We start from the raw sequence: 16,766 nt of genomic DNA on the forward strand, positions 1-16,766 counted from the left end.
CAACAAGATCGATTTTATTATCACGATGACCAAAGAACGGATATGTTTGATATTTTAAATAATGGTAGAGAGAAAGAGAGAGATTTGTCGAATATGCATTTCACGATATCATATGCTTAAGATCTCTTTGATTTCGTAATATTATATTACCGTTTGCGCTTGATATATTTATGGCAAATTTTATCGAAGCTCTCGATGCGGCCACGATATATACGCGAAAAAATTTGTCTCTATTAATGTGAACTCAATCCAATTTCGCGCGCTCGTACGGAGAGCAATATGTTTAGATGCAAAGGGGGAAATGTATTAATTTCAATGCTGTTTAGATCGACTACGTATTATTAATCCTCTGCCATCGCACGACGAATGTTTTTAACAGCATATATTTTCGAATGGCAATACGACCGTCAGTGATATATCGATACTATCGCGACGGCTGCACACTAGAAAATATAACGACGCGTAGCTTGCAAATATTTGTCAGATACGCAGCGGCTTGATTTCCGCGAATTTTCATCGTTCTCTAATAATAAGCCATATTCGCGTAATTGGATACGCGACATATTTTTGATATCGCTACTTGCTCTGCTGTAGAAAGCCCAGGGTCCGGTCGATATCGTCGATTGACATTGCCCGATTCAACGCACGATAAACGGACACGTAATTAAAGCCTCCGATCCCTGATCTAACGCTTCCGTAATATTAGAGATAACATAATGGTGATGACCCATTTATAGCGTTTATGCAATTCAATGCAATTAATATTAATGTAGCAATTATTCGGGGCGCGTTGTTATAAAATTATTCAAAAATGTGAATTCGTTAGAATATTTAATGCATTTATAATCATATCGCGTAGGTACAGATAAAACGTTATATAATTGGATGTTCTCCATTTTATAAAAAGTTAGATCTATCTTTTCGGGCAGATAATATACACACATACACACACGATATTCATCGCAAGAATTTATTAAACATTTCAAAAAATTTTTAATAAAGTTTAAATATGTTGCGATGAATTTTGTTTGATGTTCAATCGATGTTATATTCATAAAGAGAAACATGTTGATGCGTTTTTTTAAATTTTTATTATTTTGTCGAAATACAAGAGTACATACATACGTTCGCGATAACACAGTCTATTCATTCGCTAGAATTTTAATCTAGAATTACCGCCAAACTGAGACTGTGCGATGCTTCTCTTTTCAATAACCGAATACAAAGAATATAAATAAAATATACACAGTGAAAAAAAGACTGTGACACTAGAATTCGAAGTTGATGTAACCATTTAATTTGATATAATAGACGTGAACAGTTTGATTAAATTAAATATGTAAATTATGAATAAATACTACAATAATAATCTTTGCTGTTGTTTTATAACATATTTAAATAAAGAGATTCTAATAAAATTATTGGAAGAAGAAAATAATTATAATCTGTTTATTTCAAAAAGTTTGATAGTTTTTTTTATTTTGTTGGAAATGTACACAATACATTTTTATGGCAAATATTATGGAATTAAAATAAAAGCTGAACAAATGTTGTGACTGGCGATACGAAAATTAATATAGTGTAATAGAGAAGAGAGAAAGAATGTATAGATATTGGAATATAGTATATTAATATCAAATATATTAAATATGATTGTAAATGGTGTTTATAGTTTTTAGTAATTTATTCTATTCAAGGCTCATCATTCTCATCAATTGTATCATCAGTTATCGATAATTTCCCGATAGACAATCGCAAGATCGTGTAACTATTGATTCAACAATCTCTCACAGGCAACGGACGTTTTTATACGAAAACTGTTTTACTATGAATGCATTGTTAAACGACTTGTATGTCACGTACACAATAGTACTGCTTAACCAAACGAGGAAGAGAAATTATCGAATCGTAATGGGGCGTGTTATACTGCCTGACGTGCTATTGGTAGGGTTATTGCTGGTAATTGATCTCTAGGTACAATCACATTGTTAATCATCACTGTAATTAATGGAGCAGCGGATCGGCAGTGAGTTGGCTGGTTGAATGGAATACCGTGGAATTAGCAGTCACGGAGTGTATCTTGATGAGACTGACATGCGTCAAGGTGGCAATAAATTTTGACAATAATTCTCACGTTCCGCGTGGAAGGATCACGAAATATTATTACACGAGTATTCGCGCCTGGATATAGAAGAGACGTAAATATCTAACACATTGATAACGATATAAAATTAATGGCATTTTAATAATAATTGAATTAATTATCAATTAATGAATAAAATAACATTTTATTATTAATCGAAAACATAACATAATCAACGATAAAAGTATTATTTCTATCTTAGCATGATCAAAACCTGAGAAGAATAGAAGATAATTTTGTAACATATAATATTAATTAAATGTGATATTATTGTGTAATATGGAAATGTTCACTTACGTAATGAAGGCACAAACTGATCAGTTTACAACGCAAATCGTAATATGACATTGTACAGCCTTGTTACAACGTTGAAATTAGATTTCACGGTATATGGTATAATGATCATGCTATAGCGATTCGAAAGCTGTAAGAGGAGAGGTACTGGTGAGCAAACTGGTATGGGTATAAATACGAGATTGGAATCGGTCGTATTCTCGTGCGTTACCGCGCGTTGAATTATATCGCGATGGTGCCTGACTTGAACATTAAAGGTGGCCCATTCAAAACGCCTCCTCTCCTCATCGTCTTTCAAACGCGCGGCGAACAAAGGCATCACATTCTCGCCGGATATGTAATGCGAATAACGCGAAATCCGACTTTCAATAGAAAGGAGGTTCGGGGATTTCAAATCACTCGTACCTTTTACTCTTGCATTTTTCGCCATCGCGATGTCTTCGATAGCTTCAAAATTTCTTCTTCGCTTATTAGTGATAATTCATACCTCTCCCCTCCCCCTTACTCTTCTTTATTTATTCAAAATGAATTTTCCATTCAATAAAAAATTATTTACGAAATATTGAATCATCATTTTCCTGGTAAGAGTAAGAGATGTTAGGAAATGCAGTATAATGGTACTTTATGACGAGTATAAAATATGCATGTCTTGTTTCTTTACTTTCTTCTGAAGTGTGTCAGATTTTACGAAGAAATTGTCTTGAGTAAGATTATTATGTCTGTAAAATTTAATAGGTATTTAAAGTGAAGTACCTATATACTTATATACTTATATACTTATATACTATAATAATTATAGTAGGTCGTATTGAAGTATGATGATAATGCTGTAAAAAATTTTGACATTTTAGCAATCAGTTTGAGTGTTCCACATAATTATTTTGATGATGCGACAAAATTATTTTCAGATCTGTATCTAGCTAAATTTTTAGATACTGTTCTTTTCGTTTAGAACTAAAAACCATGAAACTAAATCATCAATGGTTTCAATCACATCCTACACGAGGAGGCGATATTGCATACACTGAGAGAAATGTTTTGTTGAAACAACCAAATTTTGTTACTGTAACAAAATTTGGTTGTTTCAACAAAACATTTCTCTCAGTGTACTTTACAGTATAAATTTATACTCGAATTATTTCGAAGTAACCCTGAGAAGAGGGATAGATATCTTCATTTTTCCGTTTCATCGCGAATGGCAAATACGTATAGAATTTCTGAAGAAACGTTTGAAAGAGGTCTACCGAGATGGAAGGATCAGAAAGTAAATCTTCAAAGATCCGAACATCGTGCCGCGCTCGAAGGGCAATGAAGAAATGCGCTGCCAGGAGGGATTAAAGAAACGAAAGGCAGCGGGTGGTGGGGGAGGAGATGGATAGAGAGGGAGAGCAGGATAAAAATCGATATAGATAGCGGGTGTGATTTGAATTTTACATATAACGTACACAAGCTCGCGATCAGTAGGGCGGAATCGAAGCCGCACGAGAAGCAGATACTACATCGCGTTGACTCTGTGAAGCCCCCCGAGGGGTTGATTCGGGTTTACAAGTCATTGCCAATCCTAAGCGGCTCCGCGAAGGATCTTTCGAGGAGGGGAAAGTTTCGAAATCAGAGATTTGCAACAGCTATTCTTAATCGGTTAATAAAACATTTATCCGTCAGACAATACGTATACGATGATAGTACTGATTTTAAGATGTAATTAGAACAGTGATTTTATTGCGTTTTAATTAGCGACAAAACATTTTCTAATTATTTCTGATATCGCAACGAGCAAATAATACCTAATGATTCTTTTCAAAAATATAAACGTATGATACACATATAATTAGAATTAATTAATTATTATATACATAATATATATGATAGAATTAATTTTTAATAAGTTTAAAAAATGGTATATTACAACGATTACTATAAATTTTTTATCTCATATACATCCAAATTTAGTTGAATTTATTTTATGCTAACCACAAAGCAAAGCGCGAACGTATAATATAGCTTTGTAATCTCCCAACGGACAATTTCAAAATCCGAAATTGATAGTCGCACCATGAAAAGCAGAAAGAAAAGTACGCGCATCGCCGATGGACTCGTGGGAGTTGCGGGCATATTGTATGGAGCCAGGTACTCCTAGGTGTAAATAATAGTTACTATTCCATTGCTCCCCTTCCGTTACGTTCGCCCCGAGGGCATCCGCATCCCTCTCGTATCGTTACCCGGCTGTTTGTACGTGTTCCACCCTTTCCGAACACATGTTCGTATTTTTCATAGAGACATTCAGTCCCCGGCTTGTCGAGTACGCCGCTTTTGTCGAACTTTCCACTCTGTTCAAAAGTTTCCGACTTCGCGCTCGAGCTCTTCCGTTTATGTCAACTTCACGACTCCATCATCCGACGCCTCGCGTTATCCGGTCACCCTTGCAAATAGCTCAAATTTCTGGCGAGGAAGCGGAATGAAAAAGGATGTCGACGGCCATTTTTTTATAAGAGACGTAGCCCTTTCTCTGATAATGTCCCTGATATTTTTCAACACCTCGAAATTGCCTTACGTTTTTTCCTGTTTATTTGTTTGATAGAATTGATGTCAAGAGACAGTTTTATAAATATTTCTGTTAATTTAATTTTGATTATTTATTGATATTATCAGCTTATACCATTTTATTTATAATTCAATATTATTTATCTAATAATTCTAATATACATAAGTATATATGTATGTATATATATAAATGTAGAATTATGTCTTACAGATATATAGAATTATTACTATATCATAAAAGAGATTCCGTTGTCAGTTCATACAGTCACTTCATTCATTTCGTAGATTTATTGTTTTGTAAATCCATCCGAACGTATTTCACGGTAATCAATCATCATAAATACCGCTTGCGGATATCATTCGTCTACATTCCGTTAATCAGCACGATTATCTGAGAGATAAAGCCGCCATATCCGCCGGGTTAACTAGCGTGTTTTACAAGAGTTTTACTGAGAAGTATCCGTTTCTCCTCTTTAGGGTTGGATCGAAGAGGTACAGTGGGTGTAGCGAGCTCTGCAGAAGGTTATAGGCGAAATTCCCAGGAAACTCTCAAACTACGAATCTCCGCCAATAGACGAGGCGCAGTCGAATCGTCGTGCGGAGGTCGGAAACGCAGGGGACGAAGCGGATTAATTACAACTGCCCGTTTCGCCGGTGGAACGACGAAAACGGTTAACTCACTTCCCTTTACGTCTGATCGTTTGTGATTGCGATTAAAGGCTTAAACATCATTACTTAACGATCGAGCGAACAAAAGGTGTATTAAACCCGAGGAAATAGGAGATCGATCTTCGCAAAGCCGGTCTTGTCAAAAGACTTATCGTATTCCTTCCTCCTCGCAATTGTCACGTTCTGTCGTAAGAATTATTATCTTTTTTCAGAATGTGATAATTTAATCCCTGATGTTGGAATTTTTAGCAATTAAGGTATATAACTCATAATTTCGATGAATTATTCTGACATAAAATAATTTACTGCAAAATAATTTTATTTTTTTAATTAGCCCAACAAATCTACTTGCAAATAAGCTTACGTGTATTAATATCTATCTCTTTTATATGGATGCATCGAGCAAATCTTGTTCTAATATTTTTATATGTATATGATTTCTGTCTAAAATATCACAGAATATTAGATGATAGTAAATCAGGTAGCTTCTTTTAAGGGAACAGATATAAAGACAATTTATTATTATACGGCATTAAAATAGACTTTAATGCGAAAGTAGTAATACGAGATGAAAAGGGACAAATTTGCGGTACGATTCACGTCACGGAACAGGTATATTAAGCTATCTAAGTCAAATTATTAACTGTAAATTTTTAATAGTGTGCGAGCAAAAAAATTATTTTTGCAAGCAAAAAATAGCAAATAATTTTGGTATTATTAACTTTTTGCTTTGACTTATGTATATGTTTTTTTTTACAATGGCTGGATACCTTAATCTTAAGCTATCCAGCCCTTCGTAACTTTTTAAAAGCTGGAGCAAAAAAATTACTTTTAAAAGCAAAAAATAGCAAATAATTAGCAAATTAATTCCATATAAAATTTTTCGTGTTTTGATAATTTGGGTTAGATAGCTTAATATACCTTCACGGAACGTGGAAAATAAGTCTCATCAGAGGGGAAAACTTTCTTTGCACCCCATCGAATTTCTGTCGTTTAAATCCTACCCCGCATAGTCGAGTTTAGTTCATTTACAATTAGAGAGTATTTTTACATTCCCATTTATTTTTGTTAGTGTTTTTTTCTGGGATTAAAATAAAATAAGCTTGACGAGATTTTTTCGGGATTTTCGACTATATTGCTCTCGAATCTCTCTCTCTTTCTCTCTCTCTCTCTCTCTCCCCCCCCCTCTCTCTCTCTCTCTCTCTCTCTCTCTCTCTCTCTCTCGATTAGTGGATTTTCTTTCGAATATATTGCTTTGTTTTGCACAGCAATGAAGATAAATTCGTATGCATTGCATTTGTACAGATTATACCGCCAGGTTTCTTTATTTTCCCTCAAAGGCAAAGTGATAATCCACGAAATCCGAAAAATTTGGATAAATCTGTAAAATTTTATCGCAGTAATTATGCGCAAATTAGTTTCACCTCTCGTCTCCGATCGACGATAAAATCGTTTGATAATCGAGCTCGCGAATGTTCTCCGATCGAATTTCTTTTGTCAAATCGACTATGAATGATGCATAGTGTGTGCGGTAGTTTCGTATATTCCTTTGAACTCGCAAAGTAACCTTTAAACTTTCGCCATTTCTGTGAAAATGCGATTGTAAGTTGAGATTTTCTGGGTGTGTGTGCACGTGTATGTGTGCGCCCGAGTATTCCTATATGTCGAGTAATGTAAAAAAATGTAAATTGAATTCGTATACCTTCCCTCTTAACGAAGAAAAGGCATTAAAGTCTTACGCAAGCACGGGACTATTAATTATGTTTGGCGATTACAGCGATAAAATACAAGGTAGTGAAACGCGAAAAAAAAACGCACTTAAAATATTATTACATCTATTAAAAAGTCATCAACGAAACGCAAAGACGAAGTGGAGCAAAGTAATTTTACTCAGTCGTGAAAAGGACAAATAAGCTTATTAACAAAAACTAACCGACAAAAGCTCTCGATTGATCGACACACTTAACAACATCTTACATTGATAAATGGCCGCATAATGTTTCTTCGTCTCGCGCGTTGGCGGCATATATAAATTAAAATAGACAGTATTGTATCGAGACAACCGACACGCACGGTTGCGTACGGCCGCGCAGGTGTGTCGAGACTCGAAACAATTATTACCGCTGCGGTGCACCCTGCGCCTGGTGCAGCGCATTCGTCCCTTTTAATATTTCTGCCGCAGCGGCGGAGTACGTGGTATACGGCGCTTTGCGTCGTGCAAAATGAGAGGAAAAGGAAAATGCGCGCTACCGATGAAAAGCAAGGAAACGCCCTTGCCCGACTCTCTCTGTCCTCGACCCTCATTGGCCTCTCCCCGAGCTATACACACTTCTCTCCGCGTGCTTTCATCTTCCAACACAGCGCCTCACTGTATAATTGGACAAACATGGGCTGATATTTATGCAAGTGTTATGTCCGACGTGAAACGCTGTGTGCACGTTACTCACGGTTATACGCACGAAATTCCGTGGATTGGAGTGCGCCGCGAGAGAGATTGTCGTGAAATAAAAATGCCCGCGGAAAACGAAATCACTCTCGAGTAGACGCTTCCACAGTCAGGTCAGGGAAAACTGCATGGATAAATTTTAAGGGACGTAACTTGAAATTGCGAAGAGAATAGGACGGAAAGAAATTGTACAATTTCGATCGTACGACATTCAAACGCGTTTTACGATTTGCGCTGACAATGAATTGGTCGTTGCTGTTAATGGGAAAGTATGTAAAGTAAGCTAAAGTTTCTTTGAAATGCACTTCTGGAAGATACGGAATAAGATCTGGAAATGAAGTCGGTCTCTTAAAATAAGTAGTTTATATAATAGTAATGTTTCAATGCGAATTGTTCTCTCGTGCATAATTTTGTTATTGATGTGAAGAAAGTTAACGCATTAAACGAATAGAAATGAAATTGAGGAAATTATAAACTATTATAATAATCGTGTGCGGTTTAATGCAAACATTAGAGTTAAGATAAACGAAGATACACTTACCGTTTCCCGTAATTTTCCACGTTTCCAAAGTTAGTAATTTGCTTCCGAAGAAGGTTCCACCTTCTTCTGTCGTAACTGGTTGCGGCTTCTTTGCTTCCTGTTGCTTCCCATCCGAAATTCCCATCTGTAACATAAACAATATTTTAATACTCAATTTGAAACGTGATTGCTCGCACAATAGAATAACAGTCAAAACATGTATTACCTCTCCATTGCGATTTTTATTAGTATAACAAACTGTTTTTTGTCAATAATTTTTTATTATAATTTTGATTATAAATTAGTAATTATAAATAATAGCCATATATCTATTTAGTATTATTTAACTATAACATTTAAAGATTTGTCTTTAAAATTTGCGTAAAATTTTTTATCAATGATATCTCTATAATATATTATTTCTTAATTCGCAAAGAATTGAATAGGTTTTCTCTCATAAAATGTAAATTCAAAGAAAGTATAATTAATAAGTTAGAATTAAGCTTATCAAATATACCTGCCGATGTTACCGATAGTATGCTAACGAGACATGATATTTAAGCATGAAATGACCTAATTCGTAATCTGATCCTCGTTTACTTGAGTATCCTTGACCCGGTGAACGTAAACATTAATTAACATCTGACTCATAGATCTCTCATATAGGTCGTGTGATATTTTCGAACTCTGTTTGATTACACAAGAAGAAATGTTAAGACGCTCAGAAAGTGGTCGTTAAAACCTTCTGCTATAAACGAAAACTTAGCAAGTAACTTACTAAAGTTGAGGCTACATATATGATATTTTTGGTTTACGTATACGCGTTTTATCAGAATATTATTACAATTCTTCACAAAAATTACCGCTGTGGGTTTGAACAACTTGCAAACCTCGGAGATATTAGTCAAGACACATATCGTGGTCTCCTCAAATCCCTCGACAGAATGATAAGAACTTTCAAAAGCCTATGTGTGCGTTATTTTATGCAAAATGTGCGAATAAGTTAGTAACAGACTGAAACATTATTTTTATTTTATCATCTCGACAATTTAGATTTTGGAAATTCTAATATTTTTTTTTTAGTATTAAGAGAGTATGAGAGATATTTTATTTGTAATTTATTTAATTATTTAATAAATTACAATTATTTGCAGTTTATTATAAAATCAAATAAGAATTGAAATCGTCCAATAAATATGAGAACGCAGTAATTTAGGTGCTTATATTAATTAATACATTATCGAATCGTTAAAATGTTTTAAATATTCTTTTAAATATTTATAAGAGAGAGAAATTATGAAAAGATAATATTTACTGATTTCATTACTAGAAAGATATTGTATTCTTTAATTTACATTTCTAATTATATAATAGCTCATATCCGCAATAACAACTATTTAATAATTCTCGTGGCATTATATATTGCGTTATCAAATAGAATGAATATAATAAATAAAATAAATTATACAACATGAAATACAATAAATCGACATAATTTCGGTGTATAATAATCAATTAAATTGCGTTTTTTATCTCTATATAAAGAATCGAGAAAATCTGTACTGAAATAAAATATCGTAGACCAAACCCAAGGATACCGCATGAAAAACGGCAAAATTCAATTTTCTTTTCTGCTTCTTCCGAAAATGAGAAAAACGGCTATTTCTTCTGAAAGATTTCTGTTCCTCCGCGAACACCAACGTTCTCTCCGAACTTCGAGCATGTCGTGGTGACCTTTGAAGTAGGACGATAGTAAATATCTTTACAGGTACAAGCGAGTCCATGCGAAAACCAATTTTGTAATCGAGATGTAAATTGCACCGCATCTGGCCGATTGCCCGCTCTTTCTCTCTCTTCTTCCCTTCTCCCCCCCCCCTCTCTCTCTCTCTCTCTCTCTCTCTCTCTCTCTCTTCCTTCGTTCCCCATCGAACTTTGCTTTCTGTTTGTGATATGCACCTTCGGTGCCTCAAGCTCTTCTTATCCGAGGTACTCACCGCTCACTCGCTCGTTCTACTCTGCACGTGCACAAACACACTTCCCTTATACCCCGGCTATATTATTTGGCACGTTGAGCGTGGCATAATGCGAGCTCCATTTCTGGAACGATTCCAGCGGTCGGAAACAGCCGGTGGGACACCGCCACCGATTTGATCCCGGTTGCCTCCTGATGAAATGCGGCAACGCGAATAGGTATACATACACATGAAGAATATTAAACACGTGGCAGACCACGGCCGCTCCATTCTCATTTCTACCGTGTGCGTGTCATTTTGCTGATCAGCTCTTGCACGCGGAGCCTTTATGTCGTTATTAAGTTCGACGTTTGATTTGCAACGTTTGATTGCAACGCGTATAATTTGCAATAACTACCGATCTCGTAGCAGCAAAATAACCGAGTCACACTGTTATAAATAAATTCTTTGTTTAAACTATGAATCGGAGTATTTCGATCTGCAGGAAACAGAGAGAAATTCTGAATATAGACGTATAATATGTTCGACATTTCGGATATTTTAATTAATCATGATTGCGGTTGCGAATAAATCCATTCTTGAAATATTTAAATTTAGAAAATATTGCACTTCTGCATCACTTTGATCTTTGGATGCTGTATCATGTGTGTCTACTCCAATCACGCATAAATACTATATCTTGCGAAAGTACAGACAACAATGTGCGTTGCAATTGTTGCAATTATTGATATTGATATCACGAACACGATTTTATCTGTCAAAAAGCGTGGCTTATTACATTTTGCGTTATTGAAATCTTATTGCCACGGTTATTGTAAATTGCACAGTAAATTGCGAAGACGTATATCAAATCTGATTTTCTAACGCTCCGCGTTGTTAATTGCCTAATTTATAAGCGCACGTACGAGGAACGATATATTCTCGTGCTCCGAAATTTATGTATCAGAAATTCTCAACATTTACATTTCCCGCGATAGGAGTTGTCGAATAGCGACCGCGTTACCGATAGCACGATGTCGCATTTGCAAACGTTATGACGCGCATAACTGAAGTTCCGTCCGAGTTCGAGCGCCGTGCCGTTCCGCATGCAGTTCGGCGCAATCGTCTACCAGCTGGATTTAATCGGCAACATGCCTTATCCTGCTACTATATATGGCGCTGCAAAAGAACGGAACACAGAGGGCTAGAAAACTCGCGCGGGCTCTCGTAAATTACAGCAGTTGTCCTTCCATGAGTATTATCACTCCTGTGATAAACAATCACATATATTTGAACCATTTTATCCAATGTTTCTGTAGGCATGGAACATTTCTCACTAGTACGATAAATCATTTTTTTACTCGCATTTTCAGAAATACTTCTTTTTATCTTCGAGATTAATATGGCACAATCTTTACTGTACAATCAAAAAAATTTTTTTGCATTGTTTGTTGTTTATGATATATTTCCAACAACTCTAAATCCATATAATAACAAATAGATTAATAATTATTATTTTGAAAATATTGCATCCCATAAATAAGGCAGTATAAAAGGGATCTTGAATTATTTTTTAGCTCACAAAAGACTTTTATCGCCAGGGAATTGAAAATTTAAGATTAAGATGGGAAGAAGTTGTAAATAATAGTGGAAAATATATTTTGGATTAAACTAGAAATGCCAAAATTTTTTGTTTTATCTCGAAAGTATCTCGAAAAAACCGCATTACTTATGATTACTGGAATGATCCAATATCGCTGAGTGCAATATGTAATTTAAGAATATTATTTCGTATAGCTTCTAAGCGTCTAACATATACAGTTAAACGCAACAGTCGGCACTCTCATGGACGGTCACGATTCGCATCTGCACATATAGCACGTAATTTATGACATCGGGAGAAGTATAATCTCATGATAGATGAAAATGGCGACGTGTCCGCGTTTGTGTAGACACTCGCGGAAACTATCGCATTCGCGTCCGCTTTCTGACTTATTGGTCACTACGGCCATGATAAATAACCGTATTAAGTTGAGAGTGGTGCGAAAGGAAAATCCGCAATGAGAGAGTAAATGGGAAAAAAAAGAACTGCGTCCCGCATCGAGAATTAAATTTTGTCGTAGCTAGCTAGCTCAAATTGGAGTTAATTAAATGTGTATTCACACGTGGAAAGTACGTTAACGCCGATGTTTATTAGAAATAAAAGAGCGAGTGCTTTACTGAAAGTATCTTTAGCAAGACTGAATTAACAAATCGCATACTAATTTGAAAATATCAATAGCCGATATAATTCCAAATTATGTCATATCGCAAGTGTAAAGTTTATCTGCAGTTAATTAGGAAGCTAGAGTCTTTATATTCATGATTTAATAATAAACATGATTACAAATATCTTTATTGCACTTTTTGTTGAACTCTACGATATGTAAAGACGTTAGACTCAGCAATATTTAGTTTAAGAAAATGTTCTTTTTATTATGTGACAATCTCTTTGATAGAAAATTTTAAAGATAATAGTTACATCATACTTGTTTTATACCAACTGAAAATTATGTAAACAGTTCGTCAATAAAATATGAAATTAACGTTAAATGCAGCTTTTTACGATTGTATTGATCGCGGTGAGCGTGGAACGCATATAGGATCGGAAAAAAACAATCGGAATAAATAAAAGAAAGGGATATAAACATGCCCCAAATAATATTTTCCATGCCAGAATAACACGACCTATCGAATGACGAATGATGTGGTTCCATTGAAAAATAGGATTTCGCGTATGGATTACGTTCAATGCGTATAGCATTGAACAGCCGACACGTTTTCTCCGATTTATCGGAAATCTTTTCTGTATATTCAAAGAGCACGGCTCTATAAAATTGTTTTCTCTATTCCGATAAGATAGATAGAAAGCTTAGCTCGTCGAGTGAAAATATTCCCCGACGCATTTATATTTTACCAGATAATACACCAGAAAATAAACGGTCTTTAATTTCGGACCACCGAATGGCGATAACGTTTATCTGCATAATTCCCCGCGGCATATTTTTTGCTGAAATGGGAGCGACCGTGGGGCTTTTTAAAATTAGCAGTTATAAGTTTAAGAATGATATTACACACCTTAATTATGTTATGTCGAGGGTTCGGCACTAACGGGCAAAGTTTTTTGGATCGTAATAGCGAAAGTCGGCGTTCTTTCACTGGCACTACGCTTTTATCGCTATTTTTACGCGAGGCTACCATTAAATGCTCCCCGCTCAGCATAATAGTGCAATGTTTCCTAACTTGAAGTTTCTTGAACGGGAATTTTTCTTGGAAGTGCAACTTTTTTACGGCGAACAGGATAACAGGGATAACTAATCATACCGTGAGCTAAAATGTCGATTTAAAATAAAAGCTATTATATAATATACATATAGTATTTTATCACGCTTTTATTTAATGGAGTAATAATTATTACTAATTCTAGAATTTTAGAATTACAATGCTAGAAATAGATTAATAAAAAATGTTATATGTTAATTAATATTCTTCTTGTATTTTTCATTTGCCCTGCTAATAACGGTTCTGAGGAACGCGAGGAAAACCTTAAGAGGTAAAATTTAGACTGCATTTACGCTGCAGTATTTTGCAAGACATTAACTCGACGAATTATTTACGGCGAAAAAATATCTTAAACCTTCCACGTCTTCTCTCACCGCACAGTCTTTATTTGTATTCGTGTGTAATAGACAACATCACAAAAATGCATGTCGTACGAATTCGCATAGGAAGAAAATAGTTTAACTTATTAATAATACAAACAATAATATACCGTGAAAAGAGAATAATGAATATCGACAAATATTGCCGAAACAACTCCGAAGATTATGTCGCTGGAAAATATATGCGCATGACAATTTATGCCAGAAAGCATGCTGAGCTATAATAACAAGCCGATAATTGTCCATTCATACAGAGGACCAATTCCATCGACACCTAACGATCAAACGACAAATTAATTAACAGCCGAATGAGTCGCAAGAACAAAGGTAGTAGCATGTAAACGTGTTAATGACGCGAGCAATTGCACGTCACCGGCGGGCTTTTAAGCTACCTTTGACACCTGTCGACTTTATGGCGTCGGGAGCCTCGTAAAGCTACGACGTAATCGTTGCCGAGCATGTACTTTCCAGTAGCGAAACGCGATCTTCGGATTGAGTTATAATAATTTGAGCCTTTAAATGTCAGAACATGTTTGCCGCCGAACATCGAGTTGAAGCTACATCCCTACGGCGACGCGACGTGTCAAAGCGGAGCTATCGATTTTTGTACACTCATATAAAGAAATGGGATGGGAGTAAAGAGTGCATATGCAGACTGTAACAGCTTTTCTCGTTTTTTTTTCCAGATATGAAGTGCTCCTTTGAGTCGTTTTTTTTTTAAGAAGAAGTTAGATCCGGACGACCTACTTCGATGAGGAGCCGTTAATACCACGAGGCGCACGCTTGAATTGAAATACGGAGTCGCAAAAATGCAAATAATGGATTTTCCAGTTTTTATTGGACTGTTCTTGTCGCACGTGGCGCGAATTAATTCCGTCTGAACATTTTTCGCGCACTTCATCGCGCTCTCGTATAGTGTGACGATAATTCATTCATTGGAAAACGATCGACCGGTAATGATTTGATAAAATTTTGCGTTCTCGCTGGTCATTATGTTGAATTGCGTGTTAAAACGCAACGTGACACTTCACCTTTCACGCGACAGGTTCATTTCGACTCGCGTTTATAGAGAAACAGATAATACAGATAATTAAATCTTTGGTAAATTAGGGAAAAGGTCACAGTTTTCTCCCTGTGTTTACCCCCCTCTCGACAGAGACAAGAAGAAAAGCTGTAGGGTAAAGGAAAAATGTGCGACTGTTAATGAAATTGCGCGTCAATCTCGAGTGGTCGCACGGTGGCGCAGAAAAAACGAGTGTGTTAAAATTTGCCCGATAACGCGCGATATGAACGCACCGGATATATTCGAGCAATAGTATACGCAGCGTTGTAAATGGTGTGTAAAAGATTTTTCCCGATGAATCTACACTTACAGGAAAATGCGTTCACTCTTCAGTGAGAGGGTATTATCCTGAAGAACAACTTTCTCGGTTGAACGATCTCTTACAAAAATTAGAAATGACGACAATTAAAGATCACTATATTGATCTGATTTTAATTTCGAAATAAAGGTTAACCCATATACTACATTATGTGATTTTTTTTCAACGTAATTATTCGCGTGGGGTGTATTTTACATCTCAACATTATATCTCAATTTTCTCTTTGATGATTTATAATTAAATAAAGATTGATAATATTCTACATATCGCATCCCTAGAAGAATACTGTCACAACTCAAAAATTCACAATTTTTCAGGAGAGAGAAAAAACAAATGTATTTCAATTTTTTTTTAATTGTGAGATAACTAACGCAATTACAATTATGATATTTTGTTATAATGAAACTTATACTGTTTCTTGAAGAGGTCTGTTGTGATTCACTTGTCAATTCACTTGTGAGTATTATGACTATTCATCCAGGAAACCGCAATATAACCAGTTAAAAGAATAATGACACTTCTTCTACTCCGTGCAGCAGATTTCATATAGGTAGGTGTGACTCTATTCTAATAGCACGTAGGTAACATTTTAGGCATACTTTTTATGGGCTTAACTCAAAATCGAAATTTTTTTAATTGTGACAGTATATTCTTCTAGGGATGCGATATCTTCTAGATAAAAATAAGTGCAAAACTTCTTTAATTGTGAAACAATTTGTGCAGCATTTAATCGATAAAATATAATAGTATAAGAATATATAAAAATATATTTTACTCTGTCAGTTTAGTACATTTCTAAGACTATGGTATATTTACATTCTATGCGAGTAACATGTTAAGCGGGAATAAGTTACAGTTAGGGAAAAAGTCACAGTTTTCTCCCTGTCTCTCGACAGAGACAGGAAGAAAAGCTGTAGACTATTTTTGTGAAATCCCCAAAATGCTTTACAATTCACGGCACACACACAGATTATCACATTTCCTATTACATTTATAATGAAAACACTCAATACAAACTTAATTGCATGAAATAAGAATTAGGGAATCGTTGAATACATCCAATAAAAAAATTATATGCATCTAAAACAGTAATGACTCTTCAATATAATATGTTAAAT

The 16,766-nt window shown here is 35.3% G+C and overlaps 1 protein-coding gene across 9 annotated transcripts in view; it reads right to left on the reverse strand.

Annotated features, from left to right (window-relative positions):
* The window catches only part of Fife (regulating synaptic membrane exocytosis protein fife), a 165,887-nt gene that overhangs the window by 107,703 nt on the left and 41,418 nt on the right, over window positions 1–16,766 (reverse strand). For all 9 annotated transcript variants that reach the window (XR_011717470.1, XM_071699685.1, XM_071699687.1 and 6 more), the window contains one exon: window positions 8,635–8,758. Coding sequence is in view for 8 of the 9 variants with exons in the window: in XM_071699685.1 (XP_071555786.1) it covers window positions 8,635–8,758 (124 nt within the window). In the remaining variant the exon portion in view is untranslated. The remainder of the gene's footprint in view (window positions 1–8,634; window positions 8,759–16,766) is intronic.

This window comes from Temnothorax nylanderi, unplaced genomic scaffold (genome assembly GCF_030848795.1).
Source record: "Temnothorax nylanderi isolate EJ_2023f unplaced genomic scaffold, tnyl_v1.0 TNYL_tig0019_pilon, whole genome shotgun sequence".
In the NCBI taxonomy this organism is placed as follows: domain Eukaryota; kingdom Metazoa; phylum Arthropoda; class Insecta; order Hymenoptera; family Formicidae; genus Temnothorax; species Temnothorax nylanderi.